General features: G+C 39.4%; 1 protein-coding gene across 1 annotated transcript; it reads left to right on the top strand.

The window, feature by feature from the left end:
* The first annotated feature begins 149 nt into the window (after positions 1-149).
* Positions 150-20,970, top strand: ALG14 (ALG14 UDP-N-acetylglucosaminyltransferase subunit). The gene is made up of 4 exons (XM_050307477.1): positions 150-305; positions 2,268-2,419; positions 6,667-6,789; positions 20,584-20,970. The coding sequence occupies exons 1-4, from the start codon at positions 176-178 to the stop codon at positions 20,812-20,814; spliced, it is 636 nt and encodes a 211-aa protein (XP_050163434.1). The 5' UTR covers positions 150-175; the 3' UTR covers positions 20,815-20,970.
* Positions 20,971-20,994: the final 24 nt, after the last annotated feature.

The raw sequence follows: 20,994 nt of genomic DNA, 5'->3' as shown, positions 1-20,994 counted from the left end.
ACACGGGGGACACAGACCCCGCACACGGCAGCCCCTCACACTTTATTGCCGCCCCCCACCCAGCCCCGCACCGCTCCCGGCGCTCCCACCGCCTTCCCCGCGCGAGGAGGTTTGAACCGCGCCAGCCGCCGTACGGAGGAGGTGCCACGGCCGCTTCCGCGGCGCCGGCCGCGCCATGGAGCTCCTGCAGCCGGCCGCCCTCCTTCTCCTTCTCCCCTTACTGCTCGTCCCGCTGGCGCTCCTGGCTAGGAGGCGCCGCGGCCGGCGGACACCTCCGCTCAGTCTCCTGGTGGTGGCTGGCTCCGGTGAGTGGGGGTCGCCGCCGGCGGGAGCGGATGGCTCCGCAGAGCGGCCACGCAGGGCTCCTGGAACTACGAGTCCCGGCATGCAGCGCGGGGCGGACCCGGCGCGGCGCCCGTCGTTAGGCCCCGGTGCATGCCGGGAGCTGTAGTCGCGGTGCCATGGTCCTTCCGCGGCAGCTCCCGCAGCCCACCCGGGCCGATCCGGGTCCCCTCCGCGCCGCCGCCTGACTTTGGGGTTTTTAGTGCTCGATTTGAGAAACTGTTAAACTTCGTATTCATCTGGGGCGTTTTCGTCCGTGTTTGTGTGTGGCAGTTCGGTTTCAGAGCCTTTCCCTGCGGCAGCACGTGCATTTCCCCAGGGTCGCTCACGAATGTATCGATAGGCAGGTGCAGGACTGACCCGTGCGGCTGCTCAGTCTGCCGACGGAAAATTGTCAATGGCGGTGGAGGGCACGGCTTTCCAGCGATCGGCACACCCCTGACATACGTGGCGTTTTGTAATTTACCCGAACCGCGCTCCTGTGATTTACTCACAGGAGCCTCGCGTGGGTCCCTCAGAGGCGCTACAGCTGTGCAGGAGTGTCACCCCATGCTAAGGGGGGAAGGGGGGCACACGCGTCTACTGCACCTTGTTACCTCCTCCCAAAAGTTGCAGGGCAATTAATTTGCCCCAAAAAACGAATTTGAAAAGTTGCAGTTGACAAATCCAGGCCAGCTTTGATTTCGTCACCTCAGGATCCCTTTGGTTTTTGTGCACCAGCTAATTGAGTAGCAGTCTCAGGATCTTCCTGCAATCTGAGTTTCACTGGCAGTTTTATAATTCTTCAGGTCATCTTTACTTCCACTAGGGCTGGAAATGTGCTTGTTTTCCTTCAGTCCTTTGGAATCTAATTTGTCTGTATTAAAAGAATACTTTCACCATACATAAGCTTACCAGGTGAAATAATTCATGTCAGTTAAGATTCATAAAATGTTCAAGCCTATCTGACACTTTAAGTAGGAGTCTCCTACTCTTATGTGAATGCTCAGATGATTGCATTAAAATTTGTGAAACCTTCAACAACCATTGCTGACAAGAAAATACCTCCAAACATATTTGAAAAATACAGCATGCAATTGTGTGGAAAGGTGGCAAACTCTTGTTTGTAAAAGGCCACAGCATAGCATAGCATAACCTGCCTTGCTTGTCAATTGTTCACCAGTCATAAGTGTTTCACCTGTGTAACAGGCCTCTTAGGAGCCTGGTGACACTGGACAGAAGGAGGGAGTAGGAATACATTTAGTTTGCTGTTTTGGTCTGCAGCTGCCAGCAGAGTGAAAAAGTCACACAGTCAGTAAATGCTTATGCACAGAGCATAAGTGCAGTTTGATGTTAAGCTGATCCAGTCCAACAGTTAAAAGGTGAGCCCGTTCCACCTCACCTGTGTACACAGTCTTCCTTCTCTCCCTTTCCCTGTAACTGCAGTTCAGGAAGCTCAAATGACCAAAAAAAAAATTAACCCTTCCCTCTAAAAAGCACAATTAGTACTTTCTCTCCTTCTCTCCACTTTGGTGCCAGTTTAGCTCCCTGAACCAAGTGACCTTGCAGTTGGAAGGTTGTGAGCACCTGCTCAAGGGCAGTGGTCAGAGCACCCCGCTGGAGCAGGACTGTTTGTTCAGGCTGTCACACTGGAGTGACCACAAGTGAAACTGCTGCCCAGTTGATTTTGGTACTATGAGCTGGGATAGCACAGTCCCTGCTGAAAAACATCCATCAATACAGCTTCAGTGGGAGCTGGATTATCTCCACATTACTTAAACATTTAGTCTTAATCATCCTCTGATTGAATCCTCTACTCTCAGAAGAGCATCACTGAAAGTAGTAGTACTAACACGTTTCAAAAAGAAAAGTGACCTATTCAGCTGAAGAAATGGAAAGTTACAAAATTTCCCATATACTAACTGCAGTTTGTTTTGTTTTTACAGGTGGGCACACAACAGAAATCCTGAGGTTAATTAGCTGTTTGTCAGAGTCCTACTCTCCTAGACATTATGTTTTAGCAGACTCAGATAAGATGAGTGAAGCTAAAATACGTTCTTTTGAACAAAAAAGGGCTGAAACATTCCCTAAATCCCAGGTAACTTGTTAAATATATTCATGTAAAATAAAGTGATCTTAACATGACATTCTAACTCAAGGCAATTTGGAAATGATTCTTTAAAAGGATATTTATATGAACAGCAAGTGCTTTTAATTTTCTAGGTATTAGCCATTCTGTAGATAATGGGGTTTATTGTTCTAAAAGTGAGCTAAATAACCACTATGGATTATTGGTGTACTAGAGAGACACTGAAAATGCAAAGTAAATCTACTTAAAAATAGCAAATGTTGTTCTTGCTACCAGTTTTCACAACCACCTTTCTTACTTTCTCTTGAAACAGTCTTTACCTCCTGTTTATATGTTAATCCATTTAAACCAATGAGGAAACATAATTGTAGTGAAAGTGAGTGTGAAAAGAAGGCTGTCTCTTGCTCAAGAAAAACATGTTGAAAATAAATCTCTTTTAATTTTGGGAAGCAGCTAGCCACTGAAGTGTTATTGTAGCTATAAATATACTAGGTCAGAAATATGGGAGGGGGATCTTTTTTAATTTGGCATTTCCCTCAATGACACAATTTTTTTTTTTTTGTAAAGAAATAACATATAAGAATGTTTTATATAAGTAAACCTTAATTGAAATTGTATTGGTTTTGTGTGTTTCTAGACTGTGTTTTGGTTGCATTTTAAAATAAAATATTAAACGTGTTTAAAAGAGATGCAAGGCCTCTGAATCTCAGAGTTTTGTGGCTGATGATCTGAGCGAATGCTGAACTCCTAGAAATAATGAAAAAATCATTAAAATATCTTGTTTATCTTTTTATCATGTTTGCTTGCTTTGACCTAGTTTGCTGTATGATTAACAGACAGCAGCATGACTGCTGACTTAAAGTGTGACCTGACATCCAGTAAAATTAGTAGAAAGATGGTATTTTTTTATTTAGAGATTAGAATAAGTCCAATGCCCAAGTGAGTATTCTAACTATAAAATCATAAGTCCTCTTGAGCAAACAGTACAGCACAGAGTAAAATAATTATTTACATGGTGTCGATTTCATTTGGTGCACTTCCATTGCCTTCAGCAGTGCTATTGGGACAAAAGGATGTGAGACTTGGTACCAATGATTTTTAGAATAAACCCTTTTACTGTGAGGCAGCTGCTGCTAAGGTGAGCAACAGGCTCACAATGACATTTATAAATCTGCTTACCACACTTCCACCTTGGAAGCTGAAGGTTCCTCACCTGCCCACAAGCTGCCAGATGAAGTGGGGATGATTTAGTTTAAATTGAGCGTGGCAGTCTGAGGATGAAAGTTTAGTAAAGTGACCAGAGGTATTTCCTGTTCTGAGAAATCTTGTTTGGTAAATAGCCATTCACACAGTTATATTCACTTACCTGAAAAATGTCCAACCCTAAATTATTAAATTTCTTAAAAATACATGTTTTGAGTATTAAAAGATAACATAATTTTCCATTAGTTCACTTGTTTTTGCTAAGCAACTTCCTTTTCATACCCCCTCCAACTGCTAACAGATCATGTAGTTATATTTTCCTTCAACACTGAAAGCCAAAGAAATATTTTTGGCTGCATGTGAGTTTGATGTCTGGATAACAGATGCTCATTTTCCTTTGACCATTCTTTTTCCACTGAGCAAAAGTATTTAGAGAGAAAATGGAAGATAAATTTTGGAAAGTAAAGATCATATGCCTATAACATGTATTTGCTAACTTTCAGAGTGTGCTTTCAGATACTGGCACAGAGTATGCATTTTGTTACTGGGGATGCTGGAGATCATCAAGCATTTAAAAATTATATGCTAGTAGCTTCTTACAGCTTTGAGTAGAAAGAGAAAAGTCTGAATGCTTCCACACATGGTTATTCCCTTCCCCATCTTGTCAAGGAAGTAAATTTTTCCAGAACTAAGGGCCAGATGGAAGACAAATTAGAGAAATAACCTAACAGAAAATCAGTGATGTAAGAAAATTATGATGTAAAAAACCCCACAAAATACTTTACTTTCTGATCTGTGGTCTAGCCTAGTTCTAACAGCTGCAGTATTCAGGGAGAAGGAAAAGAAGCCAGAATGAGCATCTTGCTTGCAAGAAGAAAAGTGCTGCACTTCAACCTACTAAGTCATTTGAAAAAAAGAAATCCAAAATGCCTCCTATGAAAAGTCTCTGGTCCTGCTGTCACTCCGTTACCCCCAGCCTGTAACCATAACTATTCCACGTGGATGCCCCCAGAGCTGTTACTCAGGGGACCATCTATGCTCAGCATAGAGAACCTCCTTCAGTTGCTGTCAGCCTACTCTTGCAGCAGAAAGACAACTTAGATTTGTTGACTGAAGAACATGAATTCTTCACCAGATCTTATATTCCCCTTTGTCACATCTGAGATGAACAAGCAGGTTAACTAACCTTTACCTAAACCTCTTCTGACCATACATTTCCATTTTTTGTTTTATGAGAGATACTATGCTAAGAAATCTTGTTTTTCAGCATGAAAAAGAGCTGTGTAAACCCAGTTTCTAAGCAAGCATTGCAGTATGTTCAGTTGAGCATATTACAATAATTCAGAGTAGTTGCAATTTTCCACCAGCTTTTCTTTGCATGCTTGCATACATCAATATTAACTAGGTAAAGGACTAAAGTTTCCAGCATGCTTTTGAAAAGAACAGATAAAATCAGCTTGATCTTTACTTGCATTCTACAAGTAAATTTCTTCTTTGATACTATTTGAGATCCCTGCCAAGTTTTATTGAAATTACTTGGGTTTTCTAATGATGAAGAAAATCACATGCCCTTTTTTTTGTCAAATAAACTCCATTTACAGCATTTTTTTTAATCACCTGAACTCTTCCAAAGCTTTAAGAAACAGAGAAGCAGTGATAACCAGAAACCTGCTGAATAGGGAGCAGAGGGCATGTTTATTTTTCCATATTCTGTTGTCAGAGTAATGCAATCAGAGTTTCAACACCTGCAAATAAAACATAAAAAAACCAGTTTATAACATCTGTTAATGCCTGTTGGTATCACAGCAATTAAAGAAACATATCACAACAAAACAGGTTAATTTCAACTAAGAAAATTAACAGTCTACACTTATAAATGTGTGTGAGTGGGGGGTGGTTATTCTTTCCACCTTATATATTAAAGTCCCAGTTAGTGCTATTCAAGACTGATTTCAAGCTTGTATTTACTGTATAGCTACTGTTAACATCATCTTTCCTGGGCACAAATCACCAGGACTAAGCTATAATAATTAGCAATGTGTATTTGAAGTAACTGGGCAACTTTCAATATTTATATTTAGTGTTTCTCACTCCCAGTATGAGTTCTTCCAGAGTGGTAGTGATCTGCTGGCCCAGATGAAGTGAGATAATGACCACTGTCCACATGAACACTGTGTCAGTGTCACTGCAGCCTTTATATTTGTCTTTCATTTCAACAGTCAAACATTAGGATAAGGACTGCCTTCTGACATAGCACTAGTTCTTATGTGCAGTTTTGATGTGTAGCTCCTCTCCATCAAGGTAAAAGCCACCTATGAAGAATGCAGGCAGCCTAACTGCTGTTACATGCTCACAGTGCTTTCAGACAAGAAGAAAACATCCTTGTTTTATTAATTTGATACCTTTTACACAGTAAATAATCTTTACTTTTTCCTAGGGAAAGAACGCAGAAAATGATTTATTTTTAATTTTAATTTTAATAATGATAAGATGTTCTTTCCTCTTACTTTATGCAAATATTTTGCATTTTGAATATGTGCATATCTTTTGAATACTCACGGAGTACTCATTTAAAGGATAGCGATATTTGCTTTTACCTTTTTGTTATTGACTGAGAAAAGCTGTTGCGTTCTCTGGGGTGTAAATGCACGGAGGGTTCCAGCGGGCGGGAGGCAGCGGGGCTGTCTCTCCCCGCGCTTGGGCTGTGCGGTCAGAGGGCTGCGGTGCCCACGAGGTGCCGCACTCGGCTAACGCACCGCGGGGCAGCTGCGCCCGCACGGCTGGCTGGGACCTCGGGAAGGCTTTAAAGTAACCCGAGAAGGGATTACACAATAGGTATGCAGGTCTAGTATTTCTGTTTACTTTATTGCCACGAGTGCTAAGCATCGCACCACAGGCATCTGTGCAAAGCCCTTACACCCGAACACTTCCAAACTACATTAAAAAAAAAAAAAATCAAAAAAAGGTTGGCACAGACAGATGTAGTAACGCTATAGAAGGAACGACAACATTCTTAGAAAAGTAACAGCTCCACTTGTCGTGCTCTCTTCCAGTTCACCCTTCATCGCATTCCCAGAAGCCGTGAGGTTAGACAGTCCTGGACCTCCTCTGTGGTAACAACCCTATACTCCATGCTTTACTCTCTTCCTTTGACCAACAAACTGAAACCAGATTTGGTAGGTAAAGTAAATTTTAACTCGTTGAGAACTCGCTAATCAGCATCATAGAAGCATTTGGAATATCAACACATTGCAGACTGTATCTCATATGCTTAGATTTACAGTTCACAGAAAAAGTATTTTTTAATGCTAAATTAAATATAGCAGCAATACATCAAGAAAGAGAGAACAGGTTACACTGCTGGTGAATTAGAGCAGCAAATACCAGTTTTTCCTTCTCAAAGTTTGCATCAGGGTGTCTCATTTCCTTGTTAATGCCGGTAGAACTAGCAAAAACAAAGTTGCTATTCTTGATAATATCTCTTTAGGATTGCAACAGCACAAACTATGCCTGAAAGCCCAGTTATCCTGTTGGCTGGACTTGCTTCTAAAATGGTATGACCAGTCTGGCATAGACAGGTTCAGACCAGCACAAATATATACAGATTCAGTTCTTATGCTTACATGGACTTTTGAGCTACAATGCATATTTATTTAGTCGTTGGCTGACTGACATTAATTATCTCATCTAATGGCAAAAAGCATCATTGCTGAAGTAGCAACTCCTCAGCACTTTGGTAACTTTGTAAGCTGTTCACAAAACTGCACTCTCATGCTAATTACCACGTTCATTTAAAAATATTCCACACACTTGAACAAGTCAGAAGCATTCAGGGTTGTCAAACTGTAGAACTAAAATGGAGATACCCAATCAATAAAGTTTTGTTTTAATGCAAAAGGTACGCACTGGACTCTACTTTAAAGTCTTACAATTCTGTAACAAAATTTGGTTACAGCTGGAATTTTTTTTTTTTCCCTAGAGCTGAAAGTCTCTGAAGGAGTCAGTAACCTAAACTTGTGGGGTTTTTTAAAAGCATTATTTTACCAGAATTTCAAGTTAATATTTTATGAGGTTTAAAATATTTTAATGAAATGTGTAAAGACTAGTGCAGTTACAAGGTATTTTTCATAATTTCATAGCAGCATCTAGACACACCCACAGGGGTTATTTGTAAGGAGACTTTTTTTAACTCCCACTGTGAACTGTATGGCCAATTCTAAAGAGGCTTTTATATATTTGTGGTATTCTGAATGTTTAGAGAGGCTGCTGTGAATAATTTGATCTCATTGGCTTCAGTAGTACTGGTCAGTTCCTATCAGATCAAAAGCTACTTGCTTGCTAGAATTTTTCAAGCAATTTACTGTGCCGAACAACAGAAGTAGCTTTTGTGCATTTATTGTTTTTCAAGCCTGTTCTGAAAAGATAGAGTCGGGAGAGAGGAGAAGATGACATGCTATTCTTTTTACAGAGGTTTTAATTGGGGCAGGGGAAATAGTCACGTTTGTTTACATGAAGCAGACAGAGCAAATATGAGTAATATTTAGTAATCCCTTTGCTATACAACTCTGTTAGGTTAATGTATATATATTTTTTTTGCTTGTTGCAAAAGAAATTGACTGGAAAAATCTCACCGTGTAGCTTAATGTAGGAAGCAGGAAGTTACTAATTTAGTTTCATGTTTTCTCTGTTTACAAAAGGAATTTAAAGTGACAGTGAGATTTACACATAAAATTATTAGAAATAGTGTTGGAGTTGATAAAGTATGGTAAGCTATCAAAAGACTAACATTTTTGAAAAACAGTTGTCTTTGTAAAATTTTAGCAAGGCCTTTAAGCCCTTTGTAGTGTTCAAGGGAACCACTGACTCAAAATGATATCCAAGAGTCTTTTTCTATGATTAGAGAGGGGCTGGAGGGGAGGTTGTCCCCAGTTACTTTTTGTCAGGTGCAATTATCAACCACAGTAGCAGCTGGCAGAAGCATCTCTGGCACTATGCCAAATCTTACACCACTTGAAAGCTGCTTACGTATGACTGCTTGTATGGATGTCTTAGTTTCAGAATTCTGTAAAATACAGAAACTCAGAGAGCTCTAAAGATTTTAAAACACTTCTCCAAGGAGAGTGATTCAGGGATTAAAATGCTTTACACTGCCAGGGAAAAGATTGTGTGGTATGTGAAGCAACTGGCAGTATTTAATTGCCTTTAGACAAAAAGGATTGCAGGGAATTGGGACTCACCCTACTCTTGGCAAAATGCAATGCTTAGTAGTTTTAAGAACTAGAAAGGCTGGGACAAATGCTTGAGTTCACAAGAGTCATCTATAACTTTTGGCATGAAAATCAAGACCCGAGTTTAGAAACTAGCACAGTATTACATCATGCTGAGAGCTTCATATTTTTAAACATTAGAGCTTGTGGGTACTGTACATTTTCAGTCTAGACACTGGCTCTGTTTAACTGCAGGAGGGAAAGACAACTTTGAATTGCTTCTAAAGCATTTGTATATATGAGTGATCCCCAAATCCTTACATTTGCTTTTAGGCCTGTCAGAAATGTGTAGGTACGAAGGAATGACTGAAGTCTTCTCCAGGCACCCAAAAACTAGAAAAATGCAGAAGTGTTGCTGTTTTCAAGAAATATAGGACAAGAGAAGTGCTGCAAAGGGAACCTGAAACCATTAGGTGCACAAAGGCAAGGTTTGGAACAGATAAGCTTAGTTTGGCATAGCTTGCATATCTGTGGAATGAAAATATCTGCAAAGGGGAAACAGCAAACCTAGCTACACAGGAGTTACTTGCTATGTGCTTATTTACATGAGCACTGTGTCCTTTTTTGTATCTCACACTGATCTTCTGGCAAAGCTGCTTGGTTTACTTTGCATAAGAAAGCAGTTCCATCCAACCCTTCTTCAAGATAGTGAGTTCAGAAAGAACTGAACAACTTCCAGGAGACCTTTGCTGTCTTGCAGGACTTGACCCACACTTGAAGTGGGCCCCCAGAGAGCTTAAGAAATGTAAAAGTTAGCCTAGTTGCTCAGCTTGAGATCATCTTCAGGAGGCCCATTCCTGAGTTATGAACATCTGCACTCTGCAAAGTCAAGTCTCTTTAGATATATTAAACCAAGTAACAATTAAGATATCAGAAGTGATGATCAGCTTGTGTTTCTATAGCCAAGAATTATAGAAATATAAGTGTCAGCGTGTTTTGCAAGCAAATGTATAGTAGGCAGTTTTTGCAACATTGATCTACCTTAAATAGGCTTCCTCTACAATGGCCTAAAATTCCAGGGAAGCAAGGCTTGTGCCAGCACACTGTGCCTACACCTACCTTCCCCCAGAAAAGCTTTTTAAACCATTCATCACTTTCAGCCAGATTCAGCATGCAGTTGTAGCTCAAAGACTGCAAATTCTTACCATGAAAACAGGCAGCTGGTCAGAGAAGAGAGATTTATTGTCTTCATTGAGAGAAAGGCTAAGAAGAAGCATAAAACCAGAACAAGATGTTATAAGATCTATTATCTAGGAAAAGATGTAAATCCTTCTTATTTACAGAAAATTAGACAAGCTGCACAAAGATTTTTCCTGAAGATAGAGAAAATTGCTGAGTCTTACATGGATTAGTTGATGTACAAGAAGGAATAAACTTAATTTATATAATATTCTTGAAGTCAATCAGTAGATACAAGTTAAAGGAAACTGGTCTTCAGTTCTCTTGCTGCTTACAGAACTATTGTTCTTGGGCTGGTTTGCCAACCCTGCAAACAGGTTTTCAGGTGATCCAGCCCTTTGTCTGGGTCATGATTATCCCTGGTCATTCTGGCATACCTGACATTCAAACTGGAAACAAAGGATGTGCACCCACCATAGAGCAGAAAACTGCAAAATACTGGATCCACTCCTCGTTTTCAGCCATAGAGGGGTTACGTACTTGTACCAGTGATTTTTTTGTCTTTTAATATAATTAAATTTCACCTAGAACTGGGCAGAAATGCTGCATAAAGCCTTATCCATTAGTAGATTGCACATCCTGGACCCTCAGGACCAGACTTTTTTCCTTTTCTGGGGACACTTCTCAGCAGTTCCTAGTGCCTGAGGGCCCTACAGAGCCTGAAACAAGCAGATATTTTCAGATCACTGCTATTTGGAAAAACCTGGGTTAAATCAGGCAAAGAAGGCGGTCCTCCCACATTAGGGCCTCCTTCCTGTGGGAAGTCTGTAGTAAGAAGTTTACATTTGCACAGCAAGAACAAGCTCTGCTGTCTCCCTCCCCACCAGCTGTCAGTTGAATGAGTCTCTCCTTGTTAAACTTTCTAGAAGCCTGAAACCTGCACAGTTCATCATGCACGTAGCAATCTACCTATTCTTTTATGACTGCACATCCCATCACACGTGTCTGGTCCCCTGACTGCTTAAACTGACTACAGGCAGCTTCTAGCAACAGAAATGTTCACACAGTAAGCTAAATGAAAAGAGACCATTATTTCATTTAGCTAAGATTTTCCATCCTTTGTGCCCTGCCCAAAAGTTCATAGCACTCTAACAAATTACTGTGACAAATAGTAAGTTATTGTCCCTTATATCATAGTTCTTATTGGAACTTGATGGAAAGCTACAAAATCTGGGTGGTGGCATTTTTTCTCTATTCACTTCATAACAAGTGAACTTTGTATAATGCAATGTTAAGACCATCTGCTGCATTCTTTTACACACTGAATCTTTCGCCACTATTTATAATTCTTTTGGACCAGACTGACGGTGTGTCTGACCTACTGTTGTTGTTCGAGGATCAAAACAGTCAAAATAAGCACGAGTAAGAATGTCAGGTTAAGACCTGCAGTGACACAAATTGTTTAGTCAAAAAAACCCAAAGTTAAGCTATCAAAATTTGTGCTTAACTTCTCAGTGTTGATGAAAGTTAGTTTTATTCACCACTCCTCTACCTTGTGTGCTGTGTCCTGCTACACTGCACCACAACATAGAATTACCCTCTGCTGAGCACAGATAAACATCTACAGCTATTCCAGTCCGTTGGTTTAAAGCTGTGTTGTAGCTCTGCTCTTTCTGTGACTGCTGATTAGACGTGCCTATAGACACTACATTTCAGAGGGAGGACAGAAGTATTAGTAAAGATGAAGTGAGTTTTTAGCTTAGATTTAAGCAGACTTTAGACATAAAAGAGTCTTAACTCGTCAGCTATCAGGCTCATTATGAACCTAATAAACACCCTGGTGACACTTCCATGTATGTTAGAAAGCGTAACAGTCTGGCTAAATCTAACCAATGGTATGAGATACAGATTGCCAACACCTCCAGGGTTTGCATTGTGAAGATATTTCAGGCAGGTATTTGATGCACATTCTTGCTGTGGCAACTTCAGTGTTTAGGCCATAACCTGAGATATGTTTTATGTACATATAAAATGTCATGTTTAGCTAACCTAAAATACTGCTTTCAAGTTCTAGTTAAATGAATGCTTGACTAATGAAAGGCACATTGAGATTTGCAATTAAAGGCTCATTTTAGGCCACTATCAGTAATATATGAGTATATTTAACAGTCCTTGGATTTAATTTCTCCTTTTGAGTAGAAGCAGACTACTAGAATAAGCAGTACTTTTTATGTCAGGAGATATAAAAAGTGTTTGTAAATAGGCTCTAAAAGGTTGGATAGTATTTCTCATGGTGACCAAGAGACTGTAGTCAGGTTCAGATTCAGCCAAGGTGACATTGCTGAAAGACAGCTGGTACTTAGTATTTGTAGCTACAGATGTAGTTCAGTAACTACCATTTCATTTACTTGGCAAAGGCCTTTTACTGTATTGTTTTATGACCAACTTTTTTATCTACACAAAGTCAAATTTCCTTTACTTCATACTAGTTTTTGAGCAGCAATAAACAACAGACCCACTCCACAGTAATGTAGGTAGGAAGTTAGTTTATTCTCCACCCTGTATCAGCTTTGGTAATCTTTTTAACCAACCTTCTGTCCATCTCCCACTGTTTCTCAAAATACTCACTGGTTGTTTTGTTAGTCCCACTGACAGTCTGGGTGTTAATGTGATGTTTTAATAACCAACATTCCCGTAGACTTGAACGTTACTACCAGTTTCACACCTGCCATTTATTATAACTTTTAATTGATTCATTCTATGTTTCTCATTTTACATTTGGCAACTAGGCTAGAAAGTATGCTGATGGAAACTACCACTCCAAAAACCTTTTAATCCCAATGACAGACCTGCCACCTGTCATACAGGGGCAGCTAAACAGAGTGCCTAAAGTTAGGTTCATTTAAAAAAATTAATAAATTAAAGCCTGCATATTTCTTTATGCATGCAAATCTAGATTCTCAAACTTTGCTCACAAAGCAATTGCCTAACTTCTGAGGCACTTAATGACCCCAGTTATCTTTCCTCTTCATCAGTAAAGCCCTTGGGCATACCCAGAAACAGACCTGAGCTGTTTAAAGTCTTTACAGTGTCATATAGCCACATGCATAGCTGAGCTCCTGTGCTCTGCTGAAATCCAGAAACAAGGAGCTTCCCCACTACTTTATATGTGGATGCTGATGCAAATCACAGTAAGCTGGGCCTCATCCTTGTCTCTTGCCCCTGAGGACAATGGGCTGGTAACTCTAGGTCAGGCCACTGAGTGCCTATAAGGCAGAAGTGACAGTGCCTAACGCTGTTACAATTAAATCCTGTTGTTACATCTGGTTCGTAGTGGTTTTGTGAAAGCTCTCCTTTTCTCCCTTAGAAAAATCCACTAGGTAGGATTTTTGTCTCCTTCTCCCCAAACCTTCATAAAGTAAGAGCTGCAAAAAAGAAGGAGCTAGTGATGCTTCCCAATATATTTCATTCCATGATGCAAGTAATACTCATTAAAAAAAATAGTACACATTAGAAGCCCAGCTACATAGTGTGCTAATTTAAGTCCTTGCTCTTCCACTTCCCTCTTCCCCACTCTGGCATTCACTGATCTTATTTATCCTGCTTAGGTAATCTGCCTGTAGGACCACACATGTCTCTGCTTGTTTTGAAGAGCACCTCACTTACTGTGTAAATGTATGATAATAACAACAGCAACTGTACCAACAAATACAGAGGTGGACAAGGAAGGCTTTCATGTAAATGCTACAAGCTGCTGACCAGCCCGAACACAAGCTGTGTTGCAGAACTGCCTGATGCAGAACATTATAACTATCTTTTTGCACCTCTGATGATTCAAGCGATTTAGACAGTAGAAGATAAAAGTGTACCCAGGTATAATTCAGTTCTACCTTAATTACCTGATTTACATCAGACTACACAGCTAGTTTTTGGGGGGTTCTTTGTCCTATCTTGCATTCTGCAGGTAAGTTCAAACAGAAAATAGGGTGTGAAGTTTTAGCTGGTTTTATGTACAGATTGTGGAGGGAAGGGAACTGGATAAGATCTTCACTCTCCAAAAATAATAAACCAATAGGTATTTTAGTTCTGTTGTTCAAACAGAACCTGAAATTCTTCTTTTCCCCTATCAATAGCTATAATAAAGGATTGTTGAAAAAGGCTTCTGCTTTTTTTTTTAAAAATCTTAAAAATATTAACAATTTTAAGCTAGTATCTCTCAAGGTTCAAAACTTGAATTTTCAGATATGCTAAACACAAAACTAGTAAAAGCTTCCAAAAGAACACCCCCTCTCAATGTTTGGGTAAGGATAAATCCCTTTCTCTCAAATTCTCAGGTTTCCCTTGTTTTTCTGATTACTAAATTTATCTACCCTGGAGAAGTTATTTCTATAACTGCAGTGTCTCTGTGTGGATGAGCAATGTATCTCTTGAAACCTTTTAGGGTTACTAATTTATGAAAAAGGTAACAATTTCTCTCTGTTTGCCATCCAGGCTTTAGTTACCATCAAAGTAACTAGCAGAAATTGATTCCTAATAGATAGGGTTTGCTATATTTTAACATACTAGAAAAATCTATTCAAGAGAAAATAGCATGTACATTTTATCTTATTCTCAATGTATGCTACTGAATCAAAATACATACTAATAAAAGCAATACTCTCCATACCTAGAGATTTTTATTGAGAAGGATTTACAGGAATTTTGATGTGAGAAGTAAGTTATTGTTTTCTAGGTGTTAAAACAGGAAATACTGATGTGACAGAAAGTAAGTACTGTGCCCTAAATCCCGTGGTGAGTCCACAGCAGAGCTGTGAGCACAACCCATGCTTCTCGACTCTCCAGGCTTGCATCTTGTTCATGAGCTCATAAGGGAAATATAGTTATAATTAAAAATTGAGATTTGTTTACTGATGCTTTTGTGACTTTAATTTTACCGTTAGAGAATCTCCAACATTGAAAAAGCAGGCCCCACAACTGCAGGGGTATAGTGCTTGTCCTGGTGTTTCCCACAGATCTGGGGACTGTTCAGGATACAATGAGAAGTCAGGGGAAACTTTGCAAATTATGGGACAAGAAATGGGCACAGCTGAAACCAAGAAGCCAGATTACAGCAGCTTTTGTAGGTAGCACTCAGAACTTCTGTAGGTGAAGGAAAAATTGTTCAGCTGGATATGTCACCTTACAGGGTATTAGTGTGAAGTTTTTAAAATAGTAATGTAGTACTAAAAACAAGCAAGGACTGATGACCTCCTGAGAATCTGTAATTTACATAGCAGAATACAAATTAATTCATTTCATACTCATGCCACAGAAACGACCACCTCTCCCCATCAAAACAAGAAACACACAAACAAAAACATTCATTGTTCCTGTAACAGAGGAATATCTAATAGGTTTTTCCCTACATTGTTAAAAAACAGGTATTGCATAGCATTTAAAAAGTAGAACTTACATAGATTTACAGAGATCATGCAGTTAACCCAGCTTGGATCCACTTTGTATCACTCAACTTACCTTTGCCTCTTTTAGTAGTTCTCTGTCACCACCACCTCCTATTCCCTTAGTCCTATCTCCAGTTGCTGTGCACTGTGGAGTAGGGAAGTGTTACCAGAAGTAAGGAGGCCCAAGCAATGTCCTAGATATTCTCCAGGAGGTAGCACCATGTCTGGTAAAGCAGCACAGTCTCCAATTCACATATGCACATCACCCCACAGTAGCAAACAGCATTCCCACACCACAAGCCTCCCCAGCCCCAGGAAGCTGGGCAGTTTTCTGCTCTCGCCCAGGTAACAAAGGCCAATCTCTGCAGAAGTCATTAAGGAGAACAGCAGGTGTTGACAGTTTCTTATGCAAAACAAATCACACATGTTTTCCAGTTTCTACTAAGTGTAGGGGGACTCATGTTGTCCTCCCTTTGATTGCTGTAATTTGGGAACATAAGTAGTACTTAAATACTTGCTCATTGAAGATATACGGCAAATGTATGTTTACGTATTTATGAGAAAAACTGCAAGTTTTCTGCTTTACTCATTTTTGCTTTAATCAGTGCCCTGACATTTAATCCCAGTGAAGCTGTGAGCTCTGCTTTCAGTGTTTTCACTGGTAAATGTCACTCTGCCACAGTGCTGCATTCACCGACTCTGAAGTAGCTTTTATCAGCAGTGGTGCCATGTGCCAGTGTTCTCAGTGTGCCAGACTGCTGGCTTAGCTTATTTTCTTTCAACAGCTGTGGAAAATATCTGAAATGTAAAAGCAAGAACTATTCAATTTTTATATGAAAGTGATTAAAATTAAATTAGATTTATAGAGTAGCTAAAGATAAATTTTGTATTCTGATCCTCTGTTTTTAAACCTCCATTAATATACAGCTTGATTAGTTTATTTTATGGTTTAAAGTCTGGTTAGATTGAATTAGTAGAGGTTTTTAGTATGTACAACTTAGTTTACGACCTAGCTGTGAACCCAGGCAGCTAGTGAGCCAATTCAGCAGTGAGGTGGACATTTCTTTGCATTAGAGGTGCATGTAAGTGGTGTAGAGAGACCTGTAGCACTGGCTTCTGGAACAATCTCTTACCACTTGTTGGCAACAAAGTCAGATAGCCCAGTGACCAGGAAAGTCCTTCGGCAGTTGCAGTTCAAAGGTGATACAAAAATTGTCTTTTGCCCCTTCTTTCCCCCTTTCTGCTGCCTCCTTAAGGGAGGCTGAACCAAATAAACCAAAGATTTTTGAGACATATCCCATGTAACACAAATATTCTACAGGCAGCCTTATAGCTAAAGTAAATACATATTGGGAAACACCCTGAACAGCTGATTGACCTTGTAGAGGCCCTGGTCCCTTCTTGCCCAATAGGTGCCTGTCTCATCCCTACATACTAATTAATGATTGTCATTGGATTCACTGAGAGATATTCTGTTGGAGAGGAAAAACAAAAGATGGTCTTTTCAAGGTGTAAGACATCAATCATTCTCCAAAAGTTACTTTTGAATAGTTTTTTAAAATTCACTAGTAGGACAGGTCACCTTGTCTTACATATTTAAGCAAAGCTGTACATGATTCAGTTCCTTTCCACAATCAGCAAGTGTATACTGACAGGAGCTGAACAGCAGCATTTCTAGCCTACAGATTCTGCACTAGTTCCTCTTCTTTATGAGGCACATATTTGTTTTCTCAGAAGTTTCCCCTGTATCCCTTGAGGAGTGTATGATGTTGGATTCTGAGCAGAAGGAACACTGGTCTTTCCTGCTGACAGTGTGAGAAGGAGTAAGTAGGACTGGTCAGACCAGATTTTTGGAAGGGAATTGCCACTGCAATTGCAACTACAGTTCTAGGTAGGACATGTCTCTAGACACGCACCGAAGGTTAACTGAAGGTTAATTTTTAATGTTCAGAAAGATTGATTACTAGTTCTGATTTACAGATCATGACCCCCAATTCAGATAGGAACCGATTTGTCTGTGGCCTTCAGCAGGTTTATATCAGTGTCTCTTTCAGGGGCCAGTTCCTAAATCCAAGCATTTTGGAATGGCAACATCTATAATCAGAGTCTTTTATGAGCATTTGGCATACATAAATCCTATAAAGCCACGTCTGCTTTGTCTTGTTTGAACTGATACGTCTGGAAGGGGAAAGAGCAGAGGACATGAGTTATGATCATATCATGGTTTTTTAGAGATGCCAAGTCCATAATTTTCCTGATCCTTTCTCCTGCATGCAAGTGCTTTTCCATGAATCAAAGGGCACTTGAGAAGCAGCCTACAAGTTAGTCAGTAGAAAGTATAAATTGAGTGAATGATATCAAAACCTGGATATAGGAGAGCTATTTTATGATTTTAATTTTGATTATTGCTTTTCTGTTTTGCACCTCAGCAAAATAACAGCAGCTCAGTGTGGCCGTTAGAGCTGCAGAGGTTCACAAATTTACTGTTATTTCATTACATGATCTTTTGTGAGTACACTTAGTTTGGAATTCATTGTGGCTTTTACCTTTGTGTGTGCATCTAGACAAAAGAATACCAAATACCAAAAAGGACTGGAGGTGCTAGCCAAGTTTAATAAAGGGGGGAAGGAGGATGAAATGTATGGCACAATGGCTTGATAAAGACCATGATTGTAATAATTCAGCTTTTTATAAAACCTGTTCTACAATTCTCAGCTTATGGGCTGAGAAGAATGTCAGGATGTCTACCTGACCTAAATCATATCCACAATTGGTATTTTTTTAATCTCAGACTGTAGAAAGTTAAGAGACCAATGTGAAACTCCTTGTTTAGACAACTGTATTGAGTTCTCAGATGGAGGCTAAAAGAGTGCAGAGCCTTTCCAGAAGGAGGAGAGGTGGAAGGGCAGGGAGGCAGAATAGGTAGGGATGCAGAGGGAGATGAACCACAGAGAAAACCAGGGAAGAAAGGGTGGGTGGGAGACATCTCAGAGGCTTGGGTAGAGTACAGAGAAACCTGAAAATTGATGACACTGAGGAAAGAACAGGGGAGAGAACAGTAATACAGCAGAGAAAGAGCTTGAAGATGAGATAATATGTGTACTCCAGGTAGCTCTACTAAAGGAAAGTGTTCAGCAGTGGTGCCCATTTTTATCTCTTCACTTAAAGCTGAATTCTGAATATGAAATCAGTAGTTAGACTGTGTATTCAACTCACAAAAATAAGTAGTAAATAATTTATTGGGACAGTTTTGGTGCTTCTCATGCACTTGTCTGAAATAGTCCAACTTCTGCATCTGGTGGGTTTTGCCTGCAGACAGAGGAGAACACTCCACATTGTTTCCTATTCCTTTATTTACAGTACAGGAACAGATGTTATTGCAAATAGAGATACCTAAACCTGCTTTAATTTACATATCAGTATTACCAGTATCATGATCAACATCCATGCAAATTAATCAAACTTGTCAAGAAATAGGGCAAAATGCATGGTTTAGTTCACAGGTATGGAAAAGTTTCTATGAAATCCTAAAAGGCAGTGTGTGTGGTTGGTTGATGTCCTTGCTCACCAAGCCAGTTGTATAAAATACAACTTGTTCATTCTCAGCAGATTGAAGAGTTTAAAGTCTCCTGGATTTACTTGAAGTCAGGCTCAGCAGGAGGTTTGAAACCACAGTATATTACTCTGGTTTCAAAATAGCATGCAAAGTTGATGTGTTCAGCTTCTTTGCTTCTTAGCCATATAATTGCTTATAAAATCAGTGCACCACTGCACGTTTCAAATACAGGAATGTGTGGACATTGATACCCTAAAATTAGAAGATTAAAACTGTATACAGCATGTTGCTTGTAAGGGATTTTGAGAAAACGTCAGCAAGTCCTGCATGAATAAATAGTTCAAGATCAACAAGAAAATTTTGAAAATAGTATTACATTCTGTTGATTCTGATAAGAAACCTACAGCAGTATGGCCATCACATCCCCAAGTTTGACTTCTGGGGCTATGATAAAGGCAAAGTATAGGTGAGAGAGTTTAGGACTCAGTAGCACCGAAGCTGTTGCCCCTTTTAACTGAGGCAAGGTGTTGCCAGCCAGTGGGATCTTGCCCTGAAGCTGGGAAGGAAACATTCTGAGTTGATTGCTACAGCCCTGAAAGAGAAACTCAGATTTTTTTTTTCTCCCCACCAGTATAATATCTTTCACAGGCTGGTGAACTGGGAACAAAAAAAAAAAAAATGTGAGTTTATAGGATATAGAGCCATGATTTTATAAAAGAACTCTTTATTTCCATGTAACTCCAGCTGTGCAGAAAACTGCTGATTACATGGTAGTATTTAAGTTTAGTAAGAAATTCCTTGCCTGAAATCCATTTTGATACCAAGCAGAGTGCCTAATATACCCTGGTTTAAACCTTTTACTTTTAAGCAATCTGTTTTTCAGTTGAACAATGTCTAAAATTAAAAGAGTACTTCTTTTTGCTGTTAATGTTTGTAAGTGAATTTGAGATCCTCTGCTACAAGGACGTGATATGTTTTTACCAAAACACCTTCTTCTGTATGCTTGTAACTGTCTACTAATGTTATTAAAAATAAAAAATAAAATCCAGTCATGCTTATCAGCTAATAGATTCTCGTGAAGGTCCTAATTCATCAGCACATTTTTGGTGAACTCTTAAGTGTTTTGCTGACTTAAGCCAAAATTCAAGAGGTTTATAACTGGATCTCAGGTTTAGTAATCCTAATTAAACTTCTTTCAACTTATTAGGTGCATAGATTTCATGACTGATACAACACAAAGCTGTGACTGAGTTTGGAAATTGTTGTAAGTTATATACCCAAGGAACTCTAAACTTTTCCTTCATAGAAATTAACTGTGACACATCAGAGCTCTTCTCCTCCTCCATGACATGTAAATAAATACTTTTTGGCAGCTACTTTGAAATAATGTCTTTTCTTTACCTCCCCCATTTTTTCATATTCACTTGCTTTTTCTGGGGTTTTTTTTGTGCTTTTTTTTTTTTTAATATATTTGGAAATATGTTTTTTTGTGTAAATGTAACGTTGAATGAATATAAACCCTTTTAATTCTTTACTGTATGAAAAAAACTCATGGTTTACTTTTGTAATATGTTTCATCTCTTTTAGATATTGTGCAATGGACCAGGAACATGTGTTCCTGTCTGTATATCTGCTCTTCTTCTTGGCCTTCTAGGAATAAAGAGATCAATCATTGTATATGTAGAGAGCATCTGCCGTGTGGAAACTTTATCGCTCTCTGGAAAGATCCTTTACTACTTTTCAGATTATTTCATCGTTCAGTGGCCTGATCTAAAGGAAAAATATCCCAAGTCGGTATATCTTGGTCGAATCGTGTAACAACAGAAGACAAGCTTTACCTAAAATAAACTCTGCAAACTCCTCACTGAAGAATTGCATTCATGTAGCGATTTATTTTCAAGAGTTACCGTTAAGAAATTAGGCTGATACTAGAAAATGAGGCAATAATAAAGATATATCTACATTTAAGTAAAATTTTTGTGTTGTTGTATTTATTGC

This window comes from Myiozetetes cayanensis, unplaced genomic scaffold (assembly GCF_022539395.1).
Source record: "Myiozetetes cayanensis isolate MyiCay16 unplaced genomic scaffold, myiCay2020 scf12, whole genome shotgun sequence".
NCBI lineage: Eukaryota > Metazoa > Chordata > Aves > Passeriformes > Tyrannidae > Myiozetetes > Myiozetetes cayanensis.
This window is presented reverse-complemented; position numbering and strand designations above follow the sequence as displayed.